The 23,054-nt window shown below is 35.9% G+C and overlaps 1 protein-coding gene across 2 annotated transcripts; it reads right to left on the bottom strand.

Annotated features, from left to right (window-relative positions):
* Window positions 1-24: 24 nt before the first annotated feature.
* SCRG1 (stimulator of chondrogenesis 1) lies at window positions 25-22,670 on the bottom strand. 2 transcript variants are annotated; one of them, XM_043565538.1, is made up of 3 exons: window positions 22,535-22,670; window positions 2,379-2,634; window positions 25-258 (listed from the first exon to the last, which is right to left on the bottom strand). In XM_043565538.1, the coding sequence occupies exons 2-3, from the start codon at window positions 2,618-2,620 to the stop codon at window positions 204-206; spliced, it is 297 nt and encodes a 98-aa protein (XP_043421473.1). In that variant the 5' UTR covers window positions 2,621-2,634; window positions 22,535-22,670; the 3' UTR covers window positions 25-203. The 2 variants fall into 2 exon arrangements, with proteins under 2 accessions (XP_043421473.1, XP_043421481.1); XM_043565546.1 differs by lacking the exon at window positions 22,535-22,670 and adding an exon at window positions 11,622-11,721.
* Between the last annotated feature and the right edge of the window lie 384 nt (window positions 22,671-23,054).

Here is a 23,054-nt window from a genome sequence, read left to right as displayed (position 1 = left end):
TACCAACAATCTCCACAGAGAAAATTCAAATTGAATTATTTTTTATTACTACTTATTTAACTCAAGTTTACTGTTTTAGACAAGTAAGAATGTATAGAATCTGTGCTTTATTGCACTGGATAGAAACTTGAAATGCAGTTATGTTGATATAGTGCAGTATGTGGGAAATGAAAGATGATGTTCTCTGGAATACATGAAGATTCTCAGTGATTGTTGCAAGGAATCACAAAAGAGATCTTTGGTCCAAAGAAGATATCTCTGAAAGAGAGTAGGACACGAGTTAAATTCAGCTGAAAACTGAGATATCTATTAATCTTTTCTGGATTAAAAATGGACAATGATTTCCAGGATTTCAGATATAACTATTCTTTTTAGGGAATAAACTACAAAGCGAATGAGTGGGAGGACTTGCCACAGAAGCAACAAAGACCAAGAAGGTAATGAATTCTCCTACTTTCCTCCCATTTGCCATTTATATTATGCTATCCTTTACCTGTAAAGAAAAGGAAAAATTAAATGATTTCAAAACTTTATGATCATACCAAAAATACTATTTTTCTGATATGAGTGCGGATGGGCCATGAAGTTTAAATCTACATATAAGAAATATAAGGTTAAAAAATTCTTAGAAAAGTCAAAAAACAAATTTCTAGGCTTTATAGGGAAAGGACAAATGTTAAACTATTCAATCCTACTGTTGTTGAAAAGGTCACAAAAGGTAAAGTATAAAAATGCATGGGATAATATAAAATTGTATTACAATGGCTCATTAGAAATATATTTCATCTGTAAACTACAACATAAGTATAGTTTACTGTGCTGTGTCATATATTCGAAAGTTGCTAAGAGAATAAACCCTAAAAGTTCTCATCACAAGAGAAAAAATTTTTTCTTGAGGTGATGGATGTTAACTAAACTTATTATGATAATCATTATGTAATAGATGTCTATCAAGATGTCTATCAAGTACACCTTAAACTTCTACAGTGCTATATGTCAATTATATTTCAATAAAAATGAAAAGAAAACAGGATGGCAAATTAAAATTTGTGTTGACAGTGGAAGGAAAAAGGAAATAAACTTAGCAAAGTAAGTAAATCTGTTGCGACTGGGGAAAAGGTAACTAAAATCAGATAGAAAGTACTTTTGTATGTCCAGACTTCTGTTCTCATCCATTAACACAGATGATGACAAAATTATATCATAAAATAAATACAAATACATTTCAGTTAATTGGCTTCAAGTCTTACAATTACAAAAAAGCGAAAATGGTATTTCAATATTAAATGGCATTTCATTTGTGTAGTCTGGGAAAAATTAAGTCATTTTAATGCATCAGTTAACTCAAGTTCTTGATATTTAGTACGAGTGATTCTCAAACTTTTAGCAGAATCACCTACAGGGCTTGTTAAGTCATAATTGCTATGCCTTATCTCCAGCATTCCTGATTCAGTAGGTCTGGTCTAAGGCTCAAGGATAGATATGCATTTTTAACAAGAACTAGGTGACATTGAAGCTGCTGTTCTGGGAACCACACATTAAGAACCAACTGCCTTGTTAAAAAAAAAAATATCTGTTCCAAATCAGAAGACCTGGATTTTAATGTCAGTACTGGTATTAACCAGTTGTGTGGGATAGTGCTGGTCATTTTACCTCTCTGCACCTTTTCTTGATAGGATGATTATATCTGCCCTTTCTACGTCACAGGTTTTTTTTAGAAAAATGAAAATATGATGATATATGTTGTAAGTAATTTGAAAGAGCTAATTTCAGTATGAAATAGCCAAGATCATAGATTTGAGACTCTTTAGTAACCAAGAGGAAGACGATTTTAAGAACAAGAACCAAAAAAAAGTTATCTACCATTGTATTATGCTTAAAATGTGCCTACTTTCCAAATCAGTAGCTAGTTTTTATTTAGTTCATTTCTAGTTAACTTATATATAGAGCTAGAAACTTTTTCTTTGACCATTACCACTTTTCTGCCCAATTAATTGGTCTTGTTCAGTAGGATCTTTTATCTAAAGCCTTTTATTAGTTCACATTGATTTAAGATATCAACCTTGAAGTTGACCTTTGCTGGCATTTTTGTGTGTGTGTGTGTGTGGTAAAGTCAGGGAATTTAGAATTTAATGTATTGGAGTGTTATTTTCTGGATTTCATTTAGTTTTATTAAAATCTGCCAAACTCTGTTTTTTTAAATGAAAACATTCAGTTCCGTATACAATGGTGATGATTCTAGAAAAAACCTGAGATTTAATTAGGATTTTACTAAAGAAGGGTGATTAGTTTCAGCAAACACATTATAAAGTTTGTCGTAAAAAAAGTTGTTGTGCATACATTTCATAGCTATATATTTTGCAATTACATTTCCTTACTTTGGGCAGCAGAGCAATTCGCTGAAGTTGCAGTAACAGATCATCTCACATCCCTTCCCATCCCAGAAATGATCCTGGACATTTACATCCATCTTTGTCAGGTCAGCTACTCCCTCTGGAAGGTTGTGACAGTTGCGATCTTTGAGTATCTTTCTGTAGCAAGAAAGGCGATTTGCAGGCATGGCTTGGACTCCTAGCAGCAAAGTTAGGCCAACAGTGACAGCAAGAACTATCAATTTCATTTTGGCTCTTTGCCCTGAGATAGAAAAAAAGCAAAATGTGTCAGTATTTGTTTCTTTTAAAGATGGAATTCATCTGAACATGAAGTTCTGTAGCATTCTCATAAACACTTGGATAGAAAGATTGGTAGTTGATCTTTTCTACTCTTTTCTTTGTGTTTCTCAGTGTAATTTTATGACTACTGACAATAAAAATCCCATAGAATAATTGTTTAAAATCAAATGCCTGGGTTCCACAAAGAAACATTAAATAAGAAATGCTGGGGACTGGGAGAGGTGATAGTAAGAGCCAGAATCCGCAATTTTAAGTATTCAAAGTAATTTTTTGTTTTGGTACATTCAGCAGAGAGAAACTGCTCTGTAAGTTGGTTAAACTCAAGTGAATTTCTAGGACAAATATCATCATCGAGTTTACTGGTTCTTGATTTGCATATTCTAACAACAACATTGTCCAAGAAGTTGGGTTCCAGCCTGCAGGAATAAAAAACCTATCTATTCTGAAATTGACAAATGATAGTCTACACATATATTTATTGCCAATTAAGTTTTTTAAATCCAGCAGAATTATTTGGGGGCTCATTTTTGTTGCAAATTTTTAGTAATATTGTGAAGTTTTATCCCACATAGATTACTTCATCTTCACCTTGGTTGAAAACAGAGGCTTGAATTCCCCCTAATAAACATTTAGCCTGTTCTTGAACACCTACCATGCTGGGGAGCTCATTATTGACTAAGTCAACATAAACTCCACTGGTGCAGTTCTAACATTTCCCTTACTGTAAAGTATTTTTCTGTAGCTCCTACCAAACCAGTCCCAGTTTGAGTTCTTGGGGTCATACCAAACAAGTGTAATTCCTCTTCCAGGAGATAATTCTTTAAATTCTTTAAATACGGTATTTGCATACAACTGTGGAATAGTCCTCATCTATTTAATCAGGCTTCTCTGGCTTTTCATGTTAGACATAAAAAGGTGAGGCTATTGTAGTAAAGGAAACTAGCAAAATAGTGGAGGAATCAGATCAGAATCCACAGCCATTCAGATTTAATCTTGATGCCAAAGTATCTTTCCTACCATGAAGTATTCAAAGTTTATTTATTTTTGGGACAGAGAGAGACAGAGCACGAACGGGGGAGGGGCAGAGAGAGAGGGAGACACAGAATCGGAAACAGGCTCCAGGCTCTGAGCCATCAGCCCAGAGCCTGACGCGGGGCTCGAACTCCCGGACCGCGAGATCGTGACCTGGCTGAAGTCGCACGCTTAACCGACTGCGCCACCCAGGCGCCCCTCCTACCATGAAGTATTAAAAATTGGGGAAGAGGGGAACCTGGATGGCTCAGTCATTTAAGCGTTGGACTCTTAATTTTGGCTCAGGTCATGATCTCGTGGCTCAGGGAATTGAGCCCTGTGTTGGGTTCTGTGCTGACAGCACAGACTCTCTCTCAAAATAAATAAATTGAGTCTCTTTCAAAATAAATACACAAACATTAAAAAAAGAGAGGAAGATATATATGTACATCGTACTTTGAAGGAAAACAATGTTGTTGAAAGGAAATTTTGTATGAAGTTTTCAATGATTAGATACATCTCAAAGGTGAATTAATTTAGGTAAGATTATGGATTTTACAGAAGGACAATTTTAGAGTAGTTTTTGGTTTATAATAAAATTGAAAGGAAGGTACAGATTTCCCATATACTCTCTGCCCTCACACATGCATAGTCTCCCAGATATCAACTTCACTCACCAGAATGGTACTTATTTTTTTCATTTGTTTTTAAATGTTTATTTATTTTTGAGAGACAGACAAAGCATGAGTTGGGGAAGGGCAGAGAAAGTGAGGAAGACAGAATCTGAAGCAGGCTCCAGGCTCTGAGCTGTCAGCACAGAGCCCCATGCAGGGCTCAAACTCACGAACCGTGAGATCATGACCTGAGCCAAAGTCGTACACTTAACCAACTAAGCCATCCAGGTGCCCCCAGAATGTTACTTTTTTTCTTAAACCAATGATGAACCTACCTGGCACATCACAATCTCCCCAAATCCATACTTTAACTTAAGGTTCATGCTTGGTGTTGTACATTCTATGGTTTGGACAAATGTATAATGACATTTCTCTATCATTATAATATCATACAGAGTATTTTCACAGCCCTAAAAGTCTTCTGTGATATACGTATACATCTCTCCCTCCTTAACCCATGGCAGCTATTGGTGTTTTTTATTGTCTTTATAGTTTTACCTTTTCCAGAATGTCATATAGTTGCAATCATACCATATGTAGCCTTTACAGATTGGCTTCTTTCACTTAGTAAAATGCATTTAAGTTTCCTCTATATCTTTTCATTTCATGACAGCTCATTTCTTTTAGTACTAAATGATATTCTATTGTCTGGATGTACCACAGTTTATCCATTTACCTACTCAAGGACATTGGTTATTTCCGGTTTTTGGCAATTATGAATAAAACTGCTGTAAATATCTATGGGCCAGTTCAACTCCTGTGGATAAATACCAAAGTGCACAATTGCAGGTTATATGATAAGAATATGTTTAGTTTTACAAGAAACTGCTAAACTGTATTCCAAAGTGACTGTACCATTTTGCATAGCCACCAGCAACATTTGAGAATTCCTGTTGTTCCATACCCTCACGAGTATTTGGTGTTGTCAGTGTTCTGGATTTTGAACATTCTAATAGGTGTGTAGGGGTATCTTATTGTTGTTTTAATTTGTATTTCCTTGATGACATATGATGTGGAGCATCTTTTCATACATACATCATACATTTACCATCTGTATATCTTCTTTGGTGAGGTGTCTGTTAAGGTCCTTGACCTTTTCTTTTTTTTTTTTTTTTTTTTTTTTTTTTGAGAGAGAGCACACAAGCAAGGGAGAGGGGCAGAAGGAGAGAGAGAGAGGGAGGGAGAGAATCTTAACCAGGCTCCACACTCAGCACAGAGCCCAATGTGGGGCTTGTTCCCATGACCCTAGGATCATGACCTGAGCCAGGATCATGACCTGAGCTGAAATCAAAAGTATGACACTCAACCAACTGAGCCACCCAGGCACCCCATTTGGCCTATTATTTAATCATTGGTTGTTTTCCTATTGTTGAGTTTTAATAAATTTTTGTACATGCTAGATAGCAGTCCTTTATCAGATGTGTCTTTTACAAATATTCTCTCCTAGCCTGTGGCTTGTTGTCTAATTCTCTTGACATTTTCTTTCACAGAGAAATTTTAACTGATATATAGTTTAATTTATTAATTATTTCTTTTGTGAATCATATCTTTGATGTTGTCTCTAAAAAGACATCACCATATCCAGGGTCATGTAGGTTTTTTTCCTGTGTTAATCTTCTTGGAGGTTTATAGATGTGAATTTTCCTTTTAGGTCTATAATCCATTTTGAGTTAAGTTTTGCGAAGGATGTAGAGTCTGTAGATTCATTTTTTTGCATGTGGATGTGCAGTTGTTCCAGCACCGTTTGGGAAGACACTCTCTTTGCCCATTGTATTGCCTTTGTTCCTTTGTCAAGGATCTGTTGACTATACTTTTGGGATTCCTTTTCTGAGCTCTACTCTGTTCCATTAATCTATTTGTCTATTTTTTTTTTTTTATCAGTATCACACTGTTCTGATTACTGCGGTTTTATAGTAAATCTTAAAATCAAGTAGCATCAGTTCTCCAGCTTTGTTCTTCTCCTTCAATATTGTGTTGACTATTCTGGGTCTTTTGCCTCTCCATATAAACTTTAGAATCATTTTGTCAGTATCCACAAAATGACTTTTGGGGATTTTGATTGGGATTGCATTGAATCTGTAGAACAAGATGGGAAGAATTAACATCTTGACTATATTGCATCTTTCTATCCATGAATATGGAATATCTCTCCATTTAATGCTTTGATTTTATTCAACAGAGTTTTACAGTTTTTCTCATGTAGATCTTGTATATGTTTTGTTAGATTTATACCTAAGTAGTTTATCTTGGGGGCACTAATATAAATGGTATTGTGTTTTTAGTTTAAAATTCCACTTATTCATTGTTAGTATGTTGGAAGGCAATTAATGCTTGAATATTAATTTTATATCCTACAACTTTGCTTTAATTACTTACAAGTGCTGGAAATTTTTGTTGTTGTTGTTGTTGATTCTTTTGGATTTTCTGCATAGATAATCATGTCATCTGCAAAGATAGTATTATGTCTTCTTTCCTACTTTATATACCTTTTATTTCCTTTACTTGCCTTATTACATTAGCAAGGACTTTCAGTATGATAGAGTGGTGAGGGCATGTTCTTGCTTTGTTCCTGATCTTAGGAAAGATTTGAGTTTCTCACCATTAAGGATGTTAGCTGTAGGTTTTTTGTAGATAGTCTTTCTCAAATTGAGAAAGTTCCCCTCTATTTCTCGTTTACTGAGAGATTTTATTATGAATGGGTATTAGGTTTCCTGAAATGATTTTTCTGCATCTACTGATACGATAATGTGATTTTTCTTTTTTAGCCAACTGATATGATGGATTACATTAATTGATTTTCAAATGTTGAGCCAGCCTTGCATACATCAATCACACTTGATTGTACCATATCATTCTTTTTATTCTTGTTTGGATTCAATTTGCTAATATTTTTGCATCCATGTTCATGAGAAATATTGGTATAGCTTTCTTGTTTGGATTCAATTTGCTAATATTTTTGCATCCGTGTTCATGAGAAATATTGGTATAGCTTTCTTCTCCTGTAATGTCTTTTTCTGGTCTTGGCATTATAGAATGAGTTAGAAAATATTCCCTCTGCTTCTATCCTTTGAAAGAGATTGTAGAGGATTGGTATAATTTCTTCCTCAAATGTTTCATAAAATTTACCAGGGAAATCATTTGAGTCTGATGCTTTCTGTGTGCAGAGATTATTAATTATTAATTATTAATAATTAAATAATTATTGATATTAATTATTATTAATTTATCTCATAGATATATGTCTATTCAGATTGTCTATATCTGTGTGAACTGTGCCTTGTAAGAAGTTGGTTCACTCATCTAGCTTAACAGATTTATGGGCATAGAGTTGTTCATAGTATTGCTTTATTATCCTTTCAATTTCCATGGGATCTGTAGTGATGTTCCTTCTTTCATTTCTGATGTTAGTAGTTTGTGTACTCTTTCTTTTCTTAGTTTGCTTGGCTAGAGGCTTGTTGATTTTTTAAATCTTTTTAAAGAACGGACTTTTGGTTTCATTGATTTTCTCTATTGATTTCCTGTTTTTAATTTCATTGATTTCTGCTCTAATTGTTTGTTATTAAAGTATTGATTTTTATTTTCTTTTTATTGTGAAAAACTTCAAGTATATACAAAAGTAGAGATAACAATTTAATGAACCTCCATATACTTATCTGCTAACTTCAATTATTGTCACCCCATCGCCTCTCTTACTTCCACCTATACCTCCACTTTTTTTCTCCCTCAGTTTTGGGTACTTTGAAGCAAATTCTAGGCATCTCATCTTATCTAAAAATATTTCAGTATATTTCACTAAAGGTAAGGACTTTTTGAAAACATAACACAATATTCTTTATCACCAAAAATATTTAATAATTTCTTCATATCATCCAATTGTTTGATATCAAATATCATAAGTCATTGTTTAAATTTTTCCACTTCTCCTAATTTCCTCCTTTTATTTTTTTATTGAAGTATAGTCAATATATTATGTTTCAAGTTTATAACATAGTGTTTCAGCAGTTATGTACATTATGAAATGCTCACCATGATAAATGTAGTTACTATCTGTCATTATACAAAGTTATTACCATATTGTTGACTATATTCCCTATACTGTAATTTTTATCCCTGTGACTTATTTATTTTATAACTGAGAATGGGTTCACAGAGGTAGAACAAATAACCCTAAAATTTATATGGAACCAGAAAAGACCCTGAATAGCCAAAGCAATCTTGAAAAAGAAAACCAAAGCAGGAGGCATCATAATCCCAGACTTCAAACTATACTACAAAGCTGTAACCATCAAGACAGTATGGTACTGGCACAAGAACAGACACTCTGATCAATGGAACAGAATAGAGAACCTAGAAATGGACCCACAAACGTATAGCCAACTAATCTTTGACAAAGCAGGAAAGAATATCCAATGGAATAAAGACAGTCTCTTCAGCAAGTGGTGCTGGGAAAACTGGACAGTGACATGCAGAAGAATGAACCTGGACCACTTTCTTACACCATACACAAAAATAAACTCAAAATGGATGAAAAACTTCAATGTAAGACATGAAGCCATCAAAATCCTTGAGGAGAAAGCAGGCAAAAACCTCTTTGATCTTGGCCGCAGCAACTTCTTACTCAACACGTCTCAGGAGGCAAGGGAAACAAAAGCAAAAATGAACTACTGGGACCTCATCAAAATAAAAAGCTTCTGCACAGCGAAGGAAACAATCAGCAAAACTAAAAGGCAACCAACAGAATGGGAGAAGATATTTGCAAATGACATATCAGATAAAGGGTTAGTATCCAAAACTATAAAGAACTTCTCAAACTCAATACCCAAAAAACATAATCCAGTGAAGAAATGGGCAAAAGACATGAATAGACACTTCTCCAAAGAAGACACCCAGATGGCCATCTGACACATGAGAAAATGCTCAACATCACTCATCATCAGGGAAATACAAATCAAAGCCACAATGAGATACCACCTTACCCCTGTCAGAATGGCTAACATGAACAACTCAGGCAACAACAGATGTTGGCGAGGATGCAGAGAAAGAGGATCTCTTTTGCATTGTTGGTGGGAATGCAAGCTGGTGCAGCCACTCTGGAAAACAGTATGGAAGTTCCTCAAAAAACTAAAAATAGAACTACCCTACAATCCAGCAATTGCACTACTAGGCATTTATCCACGGGATACAGGTGTGCTGTTTTGAAAGGACACCTGCACCCCCATGTTTATAGCGGCACTATCAACAATAGCCAAAGTATGGAAAGAGCCCAAATGTCCATCGATGGATGAATGGATAAAGAAGATGTGATATATATATAGATAGATAGATAGATAGATATAGATATAGATATAGATATATGTTTATTATATATATGTATATATGTTTATACACACAATGGAGTATTACTTGGCAATCAAAAAGGATGAAATCTTGCCATTTGCAACTACGTGGATGGAACTGGAGGGTACTATGCTAAGTGAAATTAGTCAGAGAAAGACAAAAATCTATGAATTCACTCATATGAGGACTTTGAGAGACAAAACAGATGAACACAAGGAAGGAAACAAAAATAATATAAAAACAGGGAGGGAGACAAAACAGAAGAGACTTATAAATATGGAGAACAAACTAAGGGTTACTGGAGGGGTTGTGGGAAGTGGGGATGGGCTAAATGGGTAAGGGGCACTAAGGAATCTACTCCTGAAATCATTGTTGCTCTATATGCTAACTAATTTGGATGTAAATTTAAAAAAATAAAAAATAAAATTAAAAAAATGTGGAAAGTTAAAAAAATAAATTAAAAAAAATAACTGAGAATGGGTACCTCTTAATCTCTTCCACCTATTTTGCCTATTCTCCAACCCCTCTCCTTGGACAACCACTAGTTCTCTATATTTATGAATCTTGTTTCTCTTTTTTGTTTTTATTTTTGTTTTTGTTTGTTAGATTCCACATATAAGTGAAGTCATGGCATTTTATGTTTCTCTGACTTATTTCACTTGTTTTCTCTTTCTTTTAGTTCAAAATATTCTAAAATTTCTCTTGCAATTTCTTTTTAACACCAATATGTTATTTAGAATTATGTTAATCTCCACCTATTTTGGCATTTTCCAGTTCTCTTTCTGTTACTGATTTTTAGTTTAATTCCATTATGATCTGAGAGAAGACACTGTACAATTTGTGTTCTTTTCCATTTATTAAGTTGTGTTTTATGGCCCAGATCTCTGGGCTCTTTTATGATCTCTGTCTTGGTGAATGTCCCATGTGATTGTGAGAAGAATGTCTATTTTGCTATTATTGGGTGAAGTAGTCTATAGATGTCAATTATATTCAGTCCATTGGTGGTGGTGTTGAGTTCTGTTGTGTCCTTAGTGATTTTCTGCCTGCTGGATCTATCCATTTCTGTGGGATATTTAAATATATGATAAATAGTAGATTCATCTCTTTATCCTCACAATCCTATCAGTTTTTACCTAGTGAAGTTTGATGCTCTTTTGTTAAGCACATACCCATTAAGAATTGCTATGTCTTACCAGAGCATTCACCCCTTTATTATTATGTAATATCCTACTTTATTCCTGATAACCGTCTTTTGGTATCTACTCTGTCTCAAATAAATATAGCTACTCCTGCTTTCTTCAGTTAGTGTTAGTATGGTGTATTTTTCTCCATCCATTTACTTTTTATCTATATATGTCTTTATTTTTTTTTTTTTAATTTTTTTTCAACGTTTATTTATTTTTGGGACAGAGAGAGACAGAGCATGAACGGGGGAGGGGCAGAGAGAGAGAGGGAGACACAGAATCGGAAGCAGGCTCCAGGCTCTGAGCCATCAGCCCAGAGCCCGACGCGGGGCTCGAACTCACGGACCGCGAGATCGTGACCTGGCTGAAGTCGGACGCCCAACCGACTGCGCCACCCAGGCGCCCCTATGTCTTTATTTTTTTTAAGATTTTGAGTAATCTCTACACTCAACATGGGACTTGAACTCACTACCCCAAGACCAAGAGTCACATGTTTCTCCAACTGAGCCAGCCAGGCACCCTTTTATGTGTCTTTATACTTGAAGTAGGTATCTTATAGAAAACATACAGTTGGGTCATGTTTGTTTGTTTGTTTGTTTTTTCTTCTTTATAACATCATTCTCAATTCTTTACTAAAACTTATAATAACTACCACAACAAGATACCACAGTTTGGATATAATATCCAAATGGCTTTGGATAAGCCACAGTTTCTGGCTTAAACAACAGAAATTTAGTTCTCACTGTTCTGGAAGCTGGAAGTCAAAGATCCCAGCAGATTTGTCCTCTCTCATTGGCTACCAGCTGGCCTCTTTCTCAACGTGTCTTCACATTGCTTTTCTCCTGTGCATACGTGGAGAGAGAAAGAAGTGTCTGGTGTTTCTTCCTTTTCTTCAGTCCTATCAGATTAAGACCCTGCCCTTAAGACCTCATTTAATCTTAATTACCTCCTAAAAGACCTTATCTCTAAATACAGTTACATTGGAAGTTAGAACGTCAACATACGAATTTGGAGGGGGACACAATTTAGTCTATAGCATAGTCTATACCTATGGTATAGGTATTAGTCTATAGCATAGACTATAGCATAGACTATAGCATAGCATAGACTATAGCATAGCATAGACTATAGCATAGCATAGACTATAGCATAGTCTATAGCATAAACTAATACCTATACCAATAGGAAAGGTACTTAAGAAGAACAAACCTTAATGTGGATGATCCATAAAATCTACCAGTCAACAATAGTCAACCAGCATGACGAATGATGAGAATTTTGTTGGGTAATCTATTTTTAAATTTGTGATACCATCAATCCTACTTTAGAGCAAGAGCTTCTACATGATTTTTAATTTATTTGTTAAACCAACCAACTAATCAAAAGCAAAGATGAAACAAAACCAACCTCCCTCTTAAATATTACTGAATTTTTCAGTATGACTTGAATTTTATCACTAAAACAAATAAAAACAATTGTAATCTGATCATGCTTTTATTCAAACATCATTGCTGCCTTCAGAGATCCTTTTATGATTTGACCCAGAAGAGGATTGTATTTAAAGATGTTAGAATGGCACAGGTATAAACATAAATAATTAAAATGGGAAAAAAGATATAGATATGAGCAATCATTTTATTTTTCTTAACCAAAATTCAGCTCGGAGAAGTGGAAGATAACAATTTGAATTTAGAATAATTGAATCTAAACATTTCATGAACTTGAGGAAATGTTCATAAAATGGGGAATATTAAAATAAAATTATCCTGAATGTATAGTTTTCAAGTATAAATAACAAAGCACAAAAAATGGTAAATATGTATATACATATACAATGGGATATTATTCAGCCATAAAAAAGAATGAAATCTTGCCATCTTCAACAACATGAACAGAGCTAGAGAGAATAATGCCAAGTGAAATAAGTCAGTCAGAGAAAGACAAACCCCATATGATCTCACTCATATTTAGAATTTAAGAAAAAAAACAAATGAGCAAAGGAAAAAAAGAGAGAGAGAAACCAAGAAACAGACTCCCAACTACAGTAAACAAACTGATAGTTATAAGAAAGGAGGTAGGTGGAGAGATGGGTGAAATAGAAAATGTGGATTAAAGAGTACACTTATCTCAATGGAAAAAAATAATTTAAAAATGCTTTTAAATTATAAAGCATTATATACAAAATTTAACATTGGGTCATGTTTTTTAATCCACTCTGATGATCTGTCTTTTAATTGATACATTTAGACCATTGACATCCAAAGTGATTATTGATATATTTGGGCATATATCTACCATATTTGTTTTTGTTTTCTATTTGTTGCCCTTGTTAAATGTTCCTATTTTCTCTTTGACTTTTTTTCTGCCTCCTTTTGTGGTTAATTAAAACCACAAAATGATTCCATTTTCTCTCCTGTCTTAGCTTATCATTTATACCTTTCTTATTTTACTTTTTTTTGAGTGGTTGCCCTGAAGATTGAAATATACATTTGCAACTAATCTATGTCCCCTTTTAAAAAAGACTATACCACTTCATGAGCAGTGTGAGTACTCTATAATAACAAATTATCTTAGTTCCTTTCTTCATTCCTTGTATCATAACTGTCATTTGTTTCACTTACATATAAGCATAATAAGTATATATGATATATACATAAACATGCATAATTGAATACATTATTGCTATTATTTTGAATACACTGTTACCTGTTTGATCAATTAAGAACAAGAAGAATGGGGCGCCTGGGTGGCGCAGTCGGTTAAGCATCCGACTTCAGCCAGGTCACGATCTCGCGGTCCGGGAGTTCGAGCCCCGCGTCAGGCTCTGGGCTGATGGCTCGGAGCCTGGAGCCTGTTTCCGATTCTGTGTCTCCCTCTCTCTCTGCCCCTCCCCCGTTCAAGCTCTGTCTCTCTCTGTCCCAAAAATAAATAAACGTTGAAAAAAAAATTTTTTTTAAAAAGAACAAGAAGAATAAGTTTTTCTTTTATGTTTACTTATTCTTTATTTCATGCTCTTCCTTTCTTTATGTAGATCTGAGTTTCTGACCTATATTATTTTCTTTCTCTCAAAAGAACTTATTTTAGCATCCATCCATGCTAGTTGCAAATGGTAAGATTTCATTCTTTTTGATTGCTGAGTAATACTCCATTGTATATATATACCACATCTTCTTTATCCATTCATCCATCGATGGACATTTGGGCTCTTTCCATACCTTGGCTATTGTTGATAGTGCTGCTATAAACATGGGGGTGCATGTGTCCCTTCGAAACAGCACACCTGTATCCCATGGATAAATGCCTAGTAGTGCGATTGCTGGGTCATAGGGTAGTTGTTTTTTTGTTTGTTTGTTTGTTTTTGTTTTTGTTTTTGTTTTCTGAGGAACTTCCATACTGTTTTCCAGAGTGGCTGCACCAGCTTGCATTCCCATAGCTGGTAATCTTTGATTGGATGTCAGACAGTTTAAATTTTGCCTTGTTGGGTACTGGATATTTTTGTATTCTTACAAATATTCTTGTGCTTTGTTATGGGATATAACTAAGTTCCTTGGAAACAGTTTAATTCTCTCAGGGCTTGCTTTTATGATTTGTTAGGTGGTTCTGACTCAGTCAAAGGTTAATTATTCCTCACTATTGAAGCCATTTCTTCCTGAGTATCCTATCCAATGGTCAATGAGTTACAAGTTTTTTCAATCTGTCTGCAAGTATGCCTGGCTTTTTGTGAGTGTCATAAACTCTGTTGTCTAATTCTTTCCGATTTTTCCCCCTGACCATGGATAGTTTCCTCATTTGCACACACATATCAGTGTTCTGAACTCTTCAGTGGGGCCCTTTGCAGACATCCAGCATTCTCTATGTATCTTTCTTCTCTCCAGTACTCTTTCTGTAAATTGTGACTGCTTTGGTCTCTCTGACTCTCTGATCCATTTCTCAATTCAGGTAGTCTGTTGGATTCTGTGTTCCCTCTCCTTTTATTTTTTCAGCCTGGAAATTCCTTTAAGGGAATAGACTGGGGGAAATTATACCTTATTTGTTTCCCATCTCTTATAGGAAGATGTCCTTCCCTGCTTTAAATCCAGTATTTTGACAGAGGTTGTTTCATATGTTTTTTCTGGGGTTGTTTTTGTTGTTGTTGTATCAGAAAAGTGAGTAAATCTGGTTCTTGTTACTCTATCTTGGGTAGAAGCAAAGCTTTCCATATTACTCTTAAATACTATTTGCAGCTATTTCAGGAGGCATATGAAAGACACATACCCAAATCTTACAGATTCTAAAAATGAGCTATATGGTATTTTGATAATTTTAATCCTTAAGCCAAATTCTCAGAACGTTGTTTCTCCCTTCTACAACCTTTCCCAATTTGAATTAATGGTTGCTCTGACTCTCATCTGTTGGATAGGGTAAGTAGCTATTGGGTCCCAAATTACAACAAATAAGACCCATTATGGTTTGCACAAGGAGCCATTCAGGTTGCTCTTCCTACTTCTGGAATGATGCTTGTATATTTTGTTCTAGATTATTTAGGATGCTGAAAAGTAGCCTGGAATCATTCTTTTATCTTCAGGCTCAAATCTTAATATACTGCTTCAGGTGACTTAGAAATCCTCTACCCAAGGGGCGCCTGGGTGGCCCAGTTGGTTTAATGTCTGACTTTGGCTCAGGTCATGATCTTACGATTTGTGAGTTCAACCCCCACGTCTGGCTCCACGCTGACAGTGCAGGGCCTATTTGTGTTTCTCTCTCTCTCTCTCCCTTTCTCTCTTCCCCTCCTTCACTTTTCTCTCTCTCTCTCTCAAAATAAATAAATTTTTAAAAAGTTAGAAAGGATCGGGGCACCTGGGTGGCTCAGTTGGTTGGGCGTCCGACTTCAGCTCAGGTCATGATCTCACAGCTCGTGAGTTCGAGCCCCGCGTCGGGCTCTGTGCCAACAACTCAGAGCCTGGAGCCTGCTTCAGATTCTATGTCTCCCTCTCTCTCTGCCCCTCCCCTGCTCATGCTCTGTCTCTCTCTGTCTCAAAAATAAATAAAAAGATCAAAAAAATATATACAAAAATAAAGGATCACTAACAATTATTTTGGGGGCAACTGGGTGGCTCAGTCAGTTAAGGATCCAGCCCCAACTCAGGTCATGATCTCACATTTAGTAAGTTCAAGCTCTACATCAGGCTCTCTGCTGTCAGCACAGAGCCTACTTTGGATCCTCTGTCTCCCTCTGTCTCTGCCTATCCCCTGCACATGTAAGTGTGCATGTGCTCTCTCTCAAAAATAAAAATAAACAAACAAAAGAATTCCTCTGCCCACACCAAAGTCCAAGCTGCAAGGGTATCCAGGAGAAGAGAAGCCAATATTGGGAAAGCGAGGGAGTCAAAGAATAGCACTCATGTAGGACTCACTGATACAGTAATTAAGTAATTATGTAAGAGAGAGGAAAACAGGAGCAAGCTGGTTTAATTTGGTTCAATGTAACAGACATTTTTTGGGTGCTTCCTTTATGCCAGGCACTGTCCTAAGTACCAGCAGTACAGAAGAATTCAGAAAATATTAACTAAACCTATCCTCTTCCAATGACTCCAATTCCTTCAATTAAAGCTAAAGTTATTGCAATGGACTCCATATGCAATCTGGCTCTGGTATCTTTCTGAAATTATCTACTCTTCCCCCTTGGTGTTCCTGTTCTAGCTAATCCTCAAATTGCTAGACACCTTATTGCCTTAGGGCCTTTGCACTGGTTAATTCCTCTGCTTTAAAAGCTCTTTCAGGGGCATCTGGGTGTCTCAGTTGGTTAAGCATCGACTCTTGGTTTCAGCTCAGGTTGTGATCTCATGATTTGTGAGATTGAGCCCCACATCTGACTCTGCACTGACAGCATGGAGCCTACTTAGGATTCTCTCTCTCTCTCTCTCTCTCTCTCTCTCTCCTGTTCCCTGCTTGCATGTTATGTTTCTCAAAATAAATAAATTAATTAAAAAAAAAGTAAAGCTCTTCCAACAAATTAATGGCATGTCTAACTACTCACTCTCTTCAAGTTTTTGTTCACTCTGCTCCTCAGTAAAATCTATTCTGTTTAAAACTGTATCTCCCCTCACATATTCTCAATCTGCCTTAATTGCTCTACTTTTTTGTGGAATTTGTGAACTTCTAAATTGTTAAAAATATTATATCTACCAGAACTTGAATGTAAGCTCCAGGAAGGCAGGGTTTTGTCTGACTTTAAAATGCACTTCTCTGTTTCTGTTTTATTTTTCTTTTTTATCAAAACTATCATTTATTCCAATCAGCTCATACCTGACTTAAAATATATATTTATAGGGGCGCCTGGGTGGCGCAGTCGGTTAAGCGTCCGACTTCAGCCAGGTCACGATCTCACGGTCCATGAGTTCGAGCCCCGCGTCAGGCTCTGGGCTGCTGGCTCAGAGCCTGGAGCCTGTTTCCGATTCTGTGTCTCCCTCTCTCTCTGCCCCTCCCCCATTCATGCTCTATCTCTCTCTGTCCCAAAAATAAATAAACGTTGAAAAAAAAAATTAAAATATATGTATATATATTTATATGTGTGTGTACTTTTATTAGAAGATTCAACAATAACAACAAAGATCACTTCCCTTTTTTCTAGCCTTTCCTACCAAATTACTCTCTATCAAAAAATTACGTGTAGGGAGAGAGGTGGAGGGAGAGTTATAAATTCTTTGTAACTTTTTTGCCAATTGTGTTTGAAGAATTTTCTATTTTATTAGTCAATAGCATTTTTCATATAGCTTTGGTCTCCCTAGGGTTTGTTTTGTTTTGTTTACTATGCAATCATGTTCTTATTTTCAGTGATCTAGCTTAATTTTGTCTAATCCTTGTGGCTTTTGGAAAAAGTTGTGCATTTATTAAACTTGGGTTCTGATTACCCTTTATATATTTCATGCATGTAGGTGTAGTTTGTTCCTGAGTTCGTTTCATGACTGTTAACTGCTTAAGCGTTCTTTCCATTAGATAGTTCTAATTATAGCCAGAAACCTGATTGCAAATATTTTTTTAAATACTTAGTAAAAAAGTAATAATACTCAGTGTAAAATGTGGAAAATAAAGAGAAGAAAAGGTAGAATAAAATTCAACTAGTGTCCATGTTGAGGTAAGTGTTGTTAGCATTTTGGTGTCTTTCTTTTTGGTATGCATAAATGAAGGTATTAAGAAGGAGAAATTGAGATGACCAGGGACAGAACACTGGGAAACTAACATTTGTGGACTGGATAGAAGAAAAGTCAGAGAAAGATCTTATAAACCAGTGAAGAAGTTTGAGAAAGAAGTACAGGGTCATAAGATAATGAGAAAAGGTGAAAAGGATAAGTGAGTAAAAAGCTGAGGGCAAACTCATCACAAAGATTGGTATTAACTGAGATATGTTCCTCAGAGTATCTCCACTACACCCTGCTGCATAAAAGCAGATTAATTCAAAATCCATATACCACCATTCCCATTCCTTGAACTCTTTTACATGCCTGTGTCTCTGATCAGATACATGATATTGCCACTCAGATGATATTTAATACTGTTAAAATATAAAGTTGTCAGGTAAAATACAGGATAATCAGTTGAATTTGAATTTCAGATAAGTAATAAATAATTTCTAATATAAATATGTCCTAAATATCACATAGTTTCCTTCTCTTGAGTTAATTTTGATAATTTATAGTTTGTTAGAAAATAGCTCATCTGACCCACTTAAAAATATTGCAATAAATATAGAGAGTATTTCCTTATAATTAAATAGAAATCCTTCTTCCTCCATTAGGATTTTTATCCATGCTGCCTCTCTGCAAGGAATGCTCTTTACTTGCCTGGCTTATTCTTGACTTTCAGGTCTCCATTGAAATATCATTTCTTTAAAGGCTTTCTCTGACCATCCAATCTAAAGTAGTTTCAATTTGATTCTGTCACAGTGCCCTCTTCGCTTTCCTAATAATATTTATCACAATTTAAATTATATACTTATGAGCTTACTCATTTTATGTCTATCATTTCCATAAGACAGAAACTCCATGAAAGCAGTCTGTTTTGTTCACCATCACATACCCAGTGACTAATACAATAATATGTGGTCCATATATGTAGTAATACATGAATTAGTCTCTGAAAACACTTTTTTTTTTTTTTATCCTAAGGAAGATCCTGCAGTGGTTCCATGGTATCTAAAAGGTGGTGAACTTCTTGGGATTAATCCTAATGCTTTCCTTCCACTTTCCCTCCACATCTACCATTCACCACTGCTCAGTGAATAGAAAGTCAGACCAGTTATCTCTTCAATTCTATATGTGTATTTGCCTTGTTGTTCCCTCTCACCTCTTCCCTTTCTTTTAATTTCTGACCAAACCATCTATTAAGTACAAACCTTAAACTCATCTCTTTTAAGAAGACTTTCCTGATCCAGCCCATATCACTCTAGTAGCTCCCTTGTTCTATGTGCCTATAGCAGTCATGTGTAATCCATTCTTTTAAGAACTGTGAATTTTACTAAATAATGCCCATTAATGATAGAGAATATGGCTTCAGTTGGAAATGGGAAATTCACTGAAAGGCATTTGGCCATTGAGTAAATTGGTCACTCTGTGTATTTACCTAGAACCAGGAAGGAAGAGATGGAAACATCATAAAGGGCCTTATAGAACATGATGAAGAGCTTGGATTTTATTGACTATATTAGGAAACCATTGGAAGATTTTTTTTTAAGTTTTATTTGTTTTGAGAGAGAGAGAGAGAGCGCACATGAGCAGGGGATCGGCAGAGAGAGAGGGAGAGAGAGAGAATCCCAAGCAGGCTCCATGCTGTCAGCATGGATGCAGGGTCCAATCCCATGAACTGTGAGATCATGACCTGAGCCAAATTCAAGAGTCAGACACTTAACTGACTGAGCCACCCAGGTGCCCCACCTCTGGAAGACTTTGATAGAATAGTCACATGATCTGATAATGTCTTAGATAATCCTTGATTGCTCTGTGAAGATGTGTTGTGGTGAGATAAAATTGGAAGAAGAAAAAGGCTATTGGTGAAAGTTGATGGAAGATATGGGGCAAGAGGGAAAAAATCAAGGATATCTGTTAGGTTTTTGACCTGAGTGGTATTAACATTTGTTGAACTGAGGCAGAATTGGGTGGGGTCAATCTGGGGGAAATTTAAGAGCAAATTTTCAGACAAGTTAAGTTTGAGATGCCTACTAGACATCCAAGTGAAGAGGTTGAGTAGGCAGTTGAGTATGTGTCTGAAGGTTAGGGCTAGGAATAAAAATTTGAGAGTGATCAGAATGTTTATTGATCATATTTATAGCTATGGGACTGGCAGGGTAGTGAGTATAGATTAAGAAGAGAAGAGGCAAAAGACTGAAACCTGGAGCAAGCCAACATTCAGAGGACTGGAAGAGGAGATGCCAGCATCATGAAGGCGAGGGCTATAACTACTACATCTTTTGCATCTCTCAGAGTGCCTGCTTTAATACTGGGCTCACAGTAAATGTTCCAAAAACATTCACTGAAAGAATGAACAAATAAATTGCTGGAAAAGTAAGTGGGTATGTTGCCATACCATGAACTTCTTCTGACTATGTCCATGCCAGAGCACAAAATAGTGTTTCTGTCACAGTCTCTCAGTCACATACTATGATGGAAAGTTCCACACCTGGCAAGCACTTACTGGTAGTTGTTTTTTTTTTTTAAGCACTTTATAAATTACATGTTTGAACTGAAAGTTTCTCTTCTTCTTTTACTTGAGTGCAGATAAATAGCTTTAACTTTTATTTAGCAAGTGGAAAAATGTTTGACCCAGTATGTTCCTGTGATACATTGATTATTTTTTTCATTAGAAGACACCAACCTTAATCCTTGGCAATCCATCAAAACCATATATTTTCATGTGCCAACAAGAGTGAAATGACTTTGGCAAATTTGAAGCAAACTGCTCTATTTTTTTTCTATTTCAGTTGAAGTACATGCACTTAAAATTCCTCTTGGAGTACATCCACATTACAAAAGAAAATAAAGCTAAAAATTGAATATTTAAAGGAATAAGCAAGATATCCTTAGATAGCTATCTGTTGATTTTTTTGGATTCAAATTTATGTAACTAATATTGTTGCTAAAACTATATGACACTATTCATATCCCAATAGTGGCACAATTTTTAAGTGATCAAGGCAGAGGATATAGAATCATGGGCAAGATATTCCTAATTAAGCAACAAATCATTGCGAGAATCATATAGATAGGGAATTGCAAATTCTGATTGTGTGGGGGTATTTGGCACCAGAAGGCTTTTGAATGGTTAAGTTAAATGAAGACTTAAAAAGAAAACTTATCCCATGTAATGGCCCAAACTAACAGGGCTATGCAGTTTAAGTGTTCAGAGATTTATGGTGCAATACTCATACTGATGTCAATTCTGGGAACTGGTATTAAGAGCAGTGGAATGAAACACAGTTGATGAATTAGACAGAAAGGGCAGTCCATTTTCAGATTTCTTTCAAAACACAGCAAGAGAGAAGCAAAGGCTGTAAAAGCAAACGACAATTCCAGCCCAGAATTTGACATTTAAAGTAACAAAGATTACAGTTGGAAGAGATGAAAATTGCCATCTAGCCTGTGATGTTTCCCATTCATCTTTCTTTGATGATGGAAAAAACACTGTTATTTAAAAAAAAAAAAATCTTTCTTTCTCATTAACTGTGTCAGAAGAGGATTGTGGTGGAATGAGCTCTGGAATGGAACTTCTTAAAGTGTGTATTAGAGAAGAGGTGATATTAGTAAGTGGATAAGCCCTTCAAACATCATTAAAACAGACATGATCAGCTTAAGCACCCAAGAGACCTTCATCAGTGGAAAAATGAAGTTCACATCCTCCCTGAAAATGATCTTCCTTCAGGCCTCTGGGAGAACGCTATAAGAGGATATTAATATTCAGTCTTGCACCACTCTACTTATTTTCCTGGCCACAATAGATCACCATCGCTGGAGAAAAGGACCCACATTTGGGAGAGCTTTTTACAGCTTGCATAAACTAAGTTAAGGAATTTTAAAGAGGAGTTTTTATAAGCCCAAGAAGGAAAAAGTGTTCCCTTTATCTTAGTAGTACAGACACTGTAGTGTGTTCCATGGTGGGAACACCAAGGATGAATTCAGTGAAGTCGCTCTTTGTATCACACATTTATGCCAGTGCCTTTTTAGGAATCAAGATTTTTTAAAAGCAAAAACATTTACTTTCTTAGACATTGCAGTTAACTTCACGTAGAAATAGCTGCTGCATTAAAAGACTAAACTTATATACTCCATCATTCTCGCATAGTTCTGAAGAGGCGGAATAACAAGGTCTTGTTACATGGGATCAGATTCAGAGTGGACACGGGCATTAATCAGGAATAACAGTGAGGGAGCTGTCTCTTTTTAAACCTATGATGAAGCGACTCTCCCAGTTAAGGAATAAGCATTTTCTAGTTCTTTTTAATCTGATTATTTCCTTTTATCCCAGGAGGTATCACCTTTGTCAAAATACATCCATCTCCTTAGAGAAAGTCTTTCTCTCTGCATTTCTCTTTTGACTCAACACATAAATACATTTCTGCTTTAATCTATAGCAGTAATTTGGAGAGAATATGTGCTACAAAATGATTTTTAAGGAAAAAAATACATACCCTTTCTTCTTCGTTCCTTTTGGTCTTCTTGGCAGAAGAATGTTCTTAAATGCTCCAATTCACCGGGTGAGTTTGGGCAAAAGGAGGAAAAAGGAGGTGCTAGAAGGAGGTCCTTTACAAATAAACCTTTGTCTGCCTTGTCTCTTGCCTGGGATTGACAGACTCACTGCTCCAGCCAGGACTGGGGGAGGAGGGGAGTGGAAGTGAGACAGGGCTGCAAGAACTGCCTCCTTTGGATTCTTCCAAACCAGGCAAGGATGAACTGAACAGCTTCTTTACAGAGGGAAATAACTAGTCTGAACAATAACCTCAGGGAGGCAGACTCTTGGAGTAATAAAATATAAAACCTGAAGAATTTAAAAAGAACACAGAATAATTTTAAATTTAAGAGAAGTATGTGTGTGTGTGTGTGTGTGTGTGTGAGAGAGAGAGAGAGAGAGAGAGAGAGAGAGAGAGAGACTGAAAGAGAGATGGGAGGGGCGCCTGGGTGGCGCAGTCGGTTAAGCCTCCGACTTCAGCC

This window comes from Prionailurus bengalensis, chromosome B1 (genome assembly GCF_016509475.1).
Source record: "Prionailurus bengalensis isolate Pbe53 chromosome B1, Fcat_Pben_1.1_paternal_pri, whole genome shotgun sequence".
NCBI classification, from domain to species: domain Eukaryota; kingdom Metazoa; phylum Chordata; class Mammalia; order Carnivora; family Felidae; genus Prionailurus; species Prionailurus bengalensis.
Note: the sequence above shows the minus strand (reverse complement) of the source record. Positions and strands in the feature narration are given on the sequence as shown.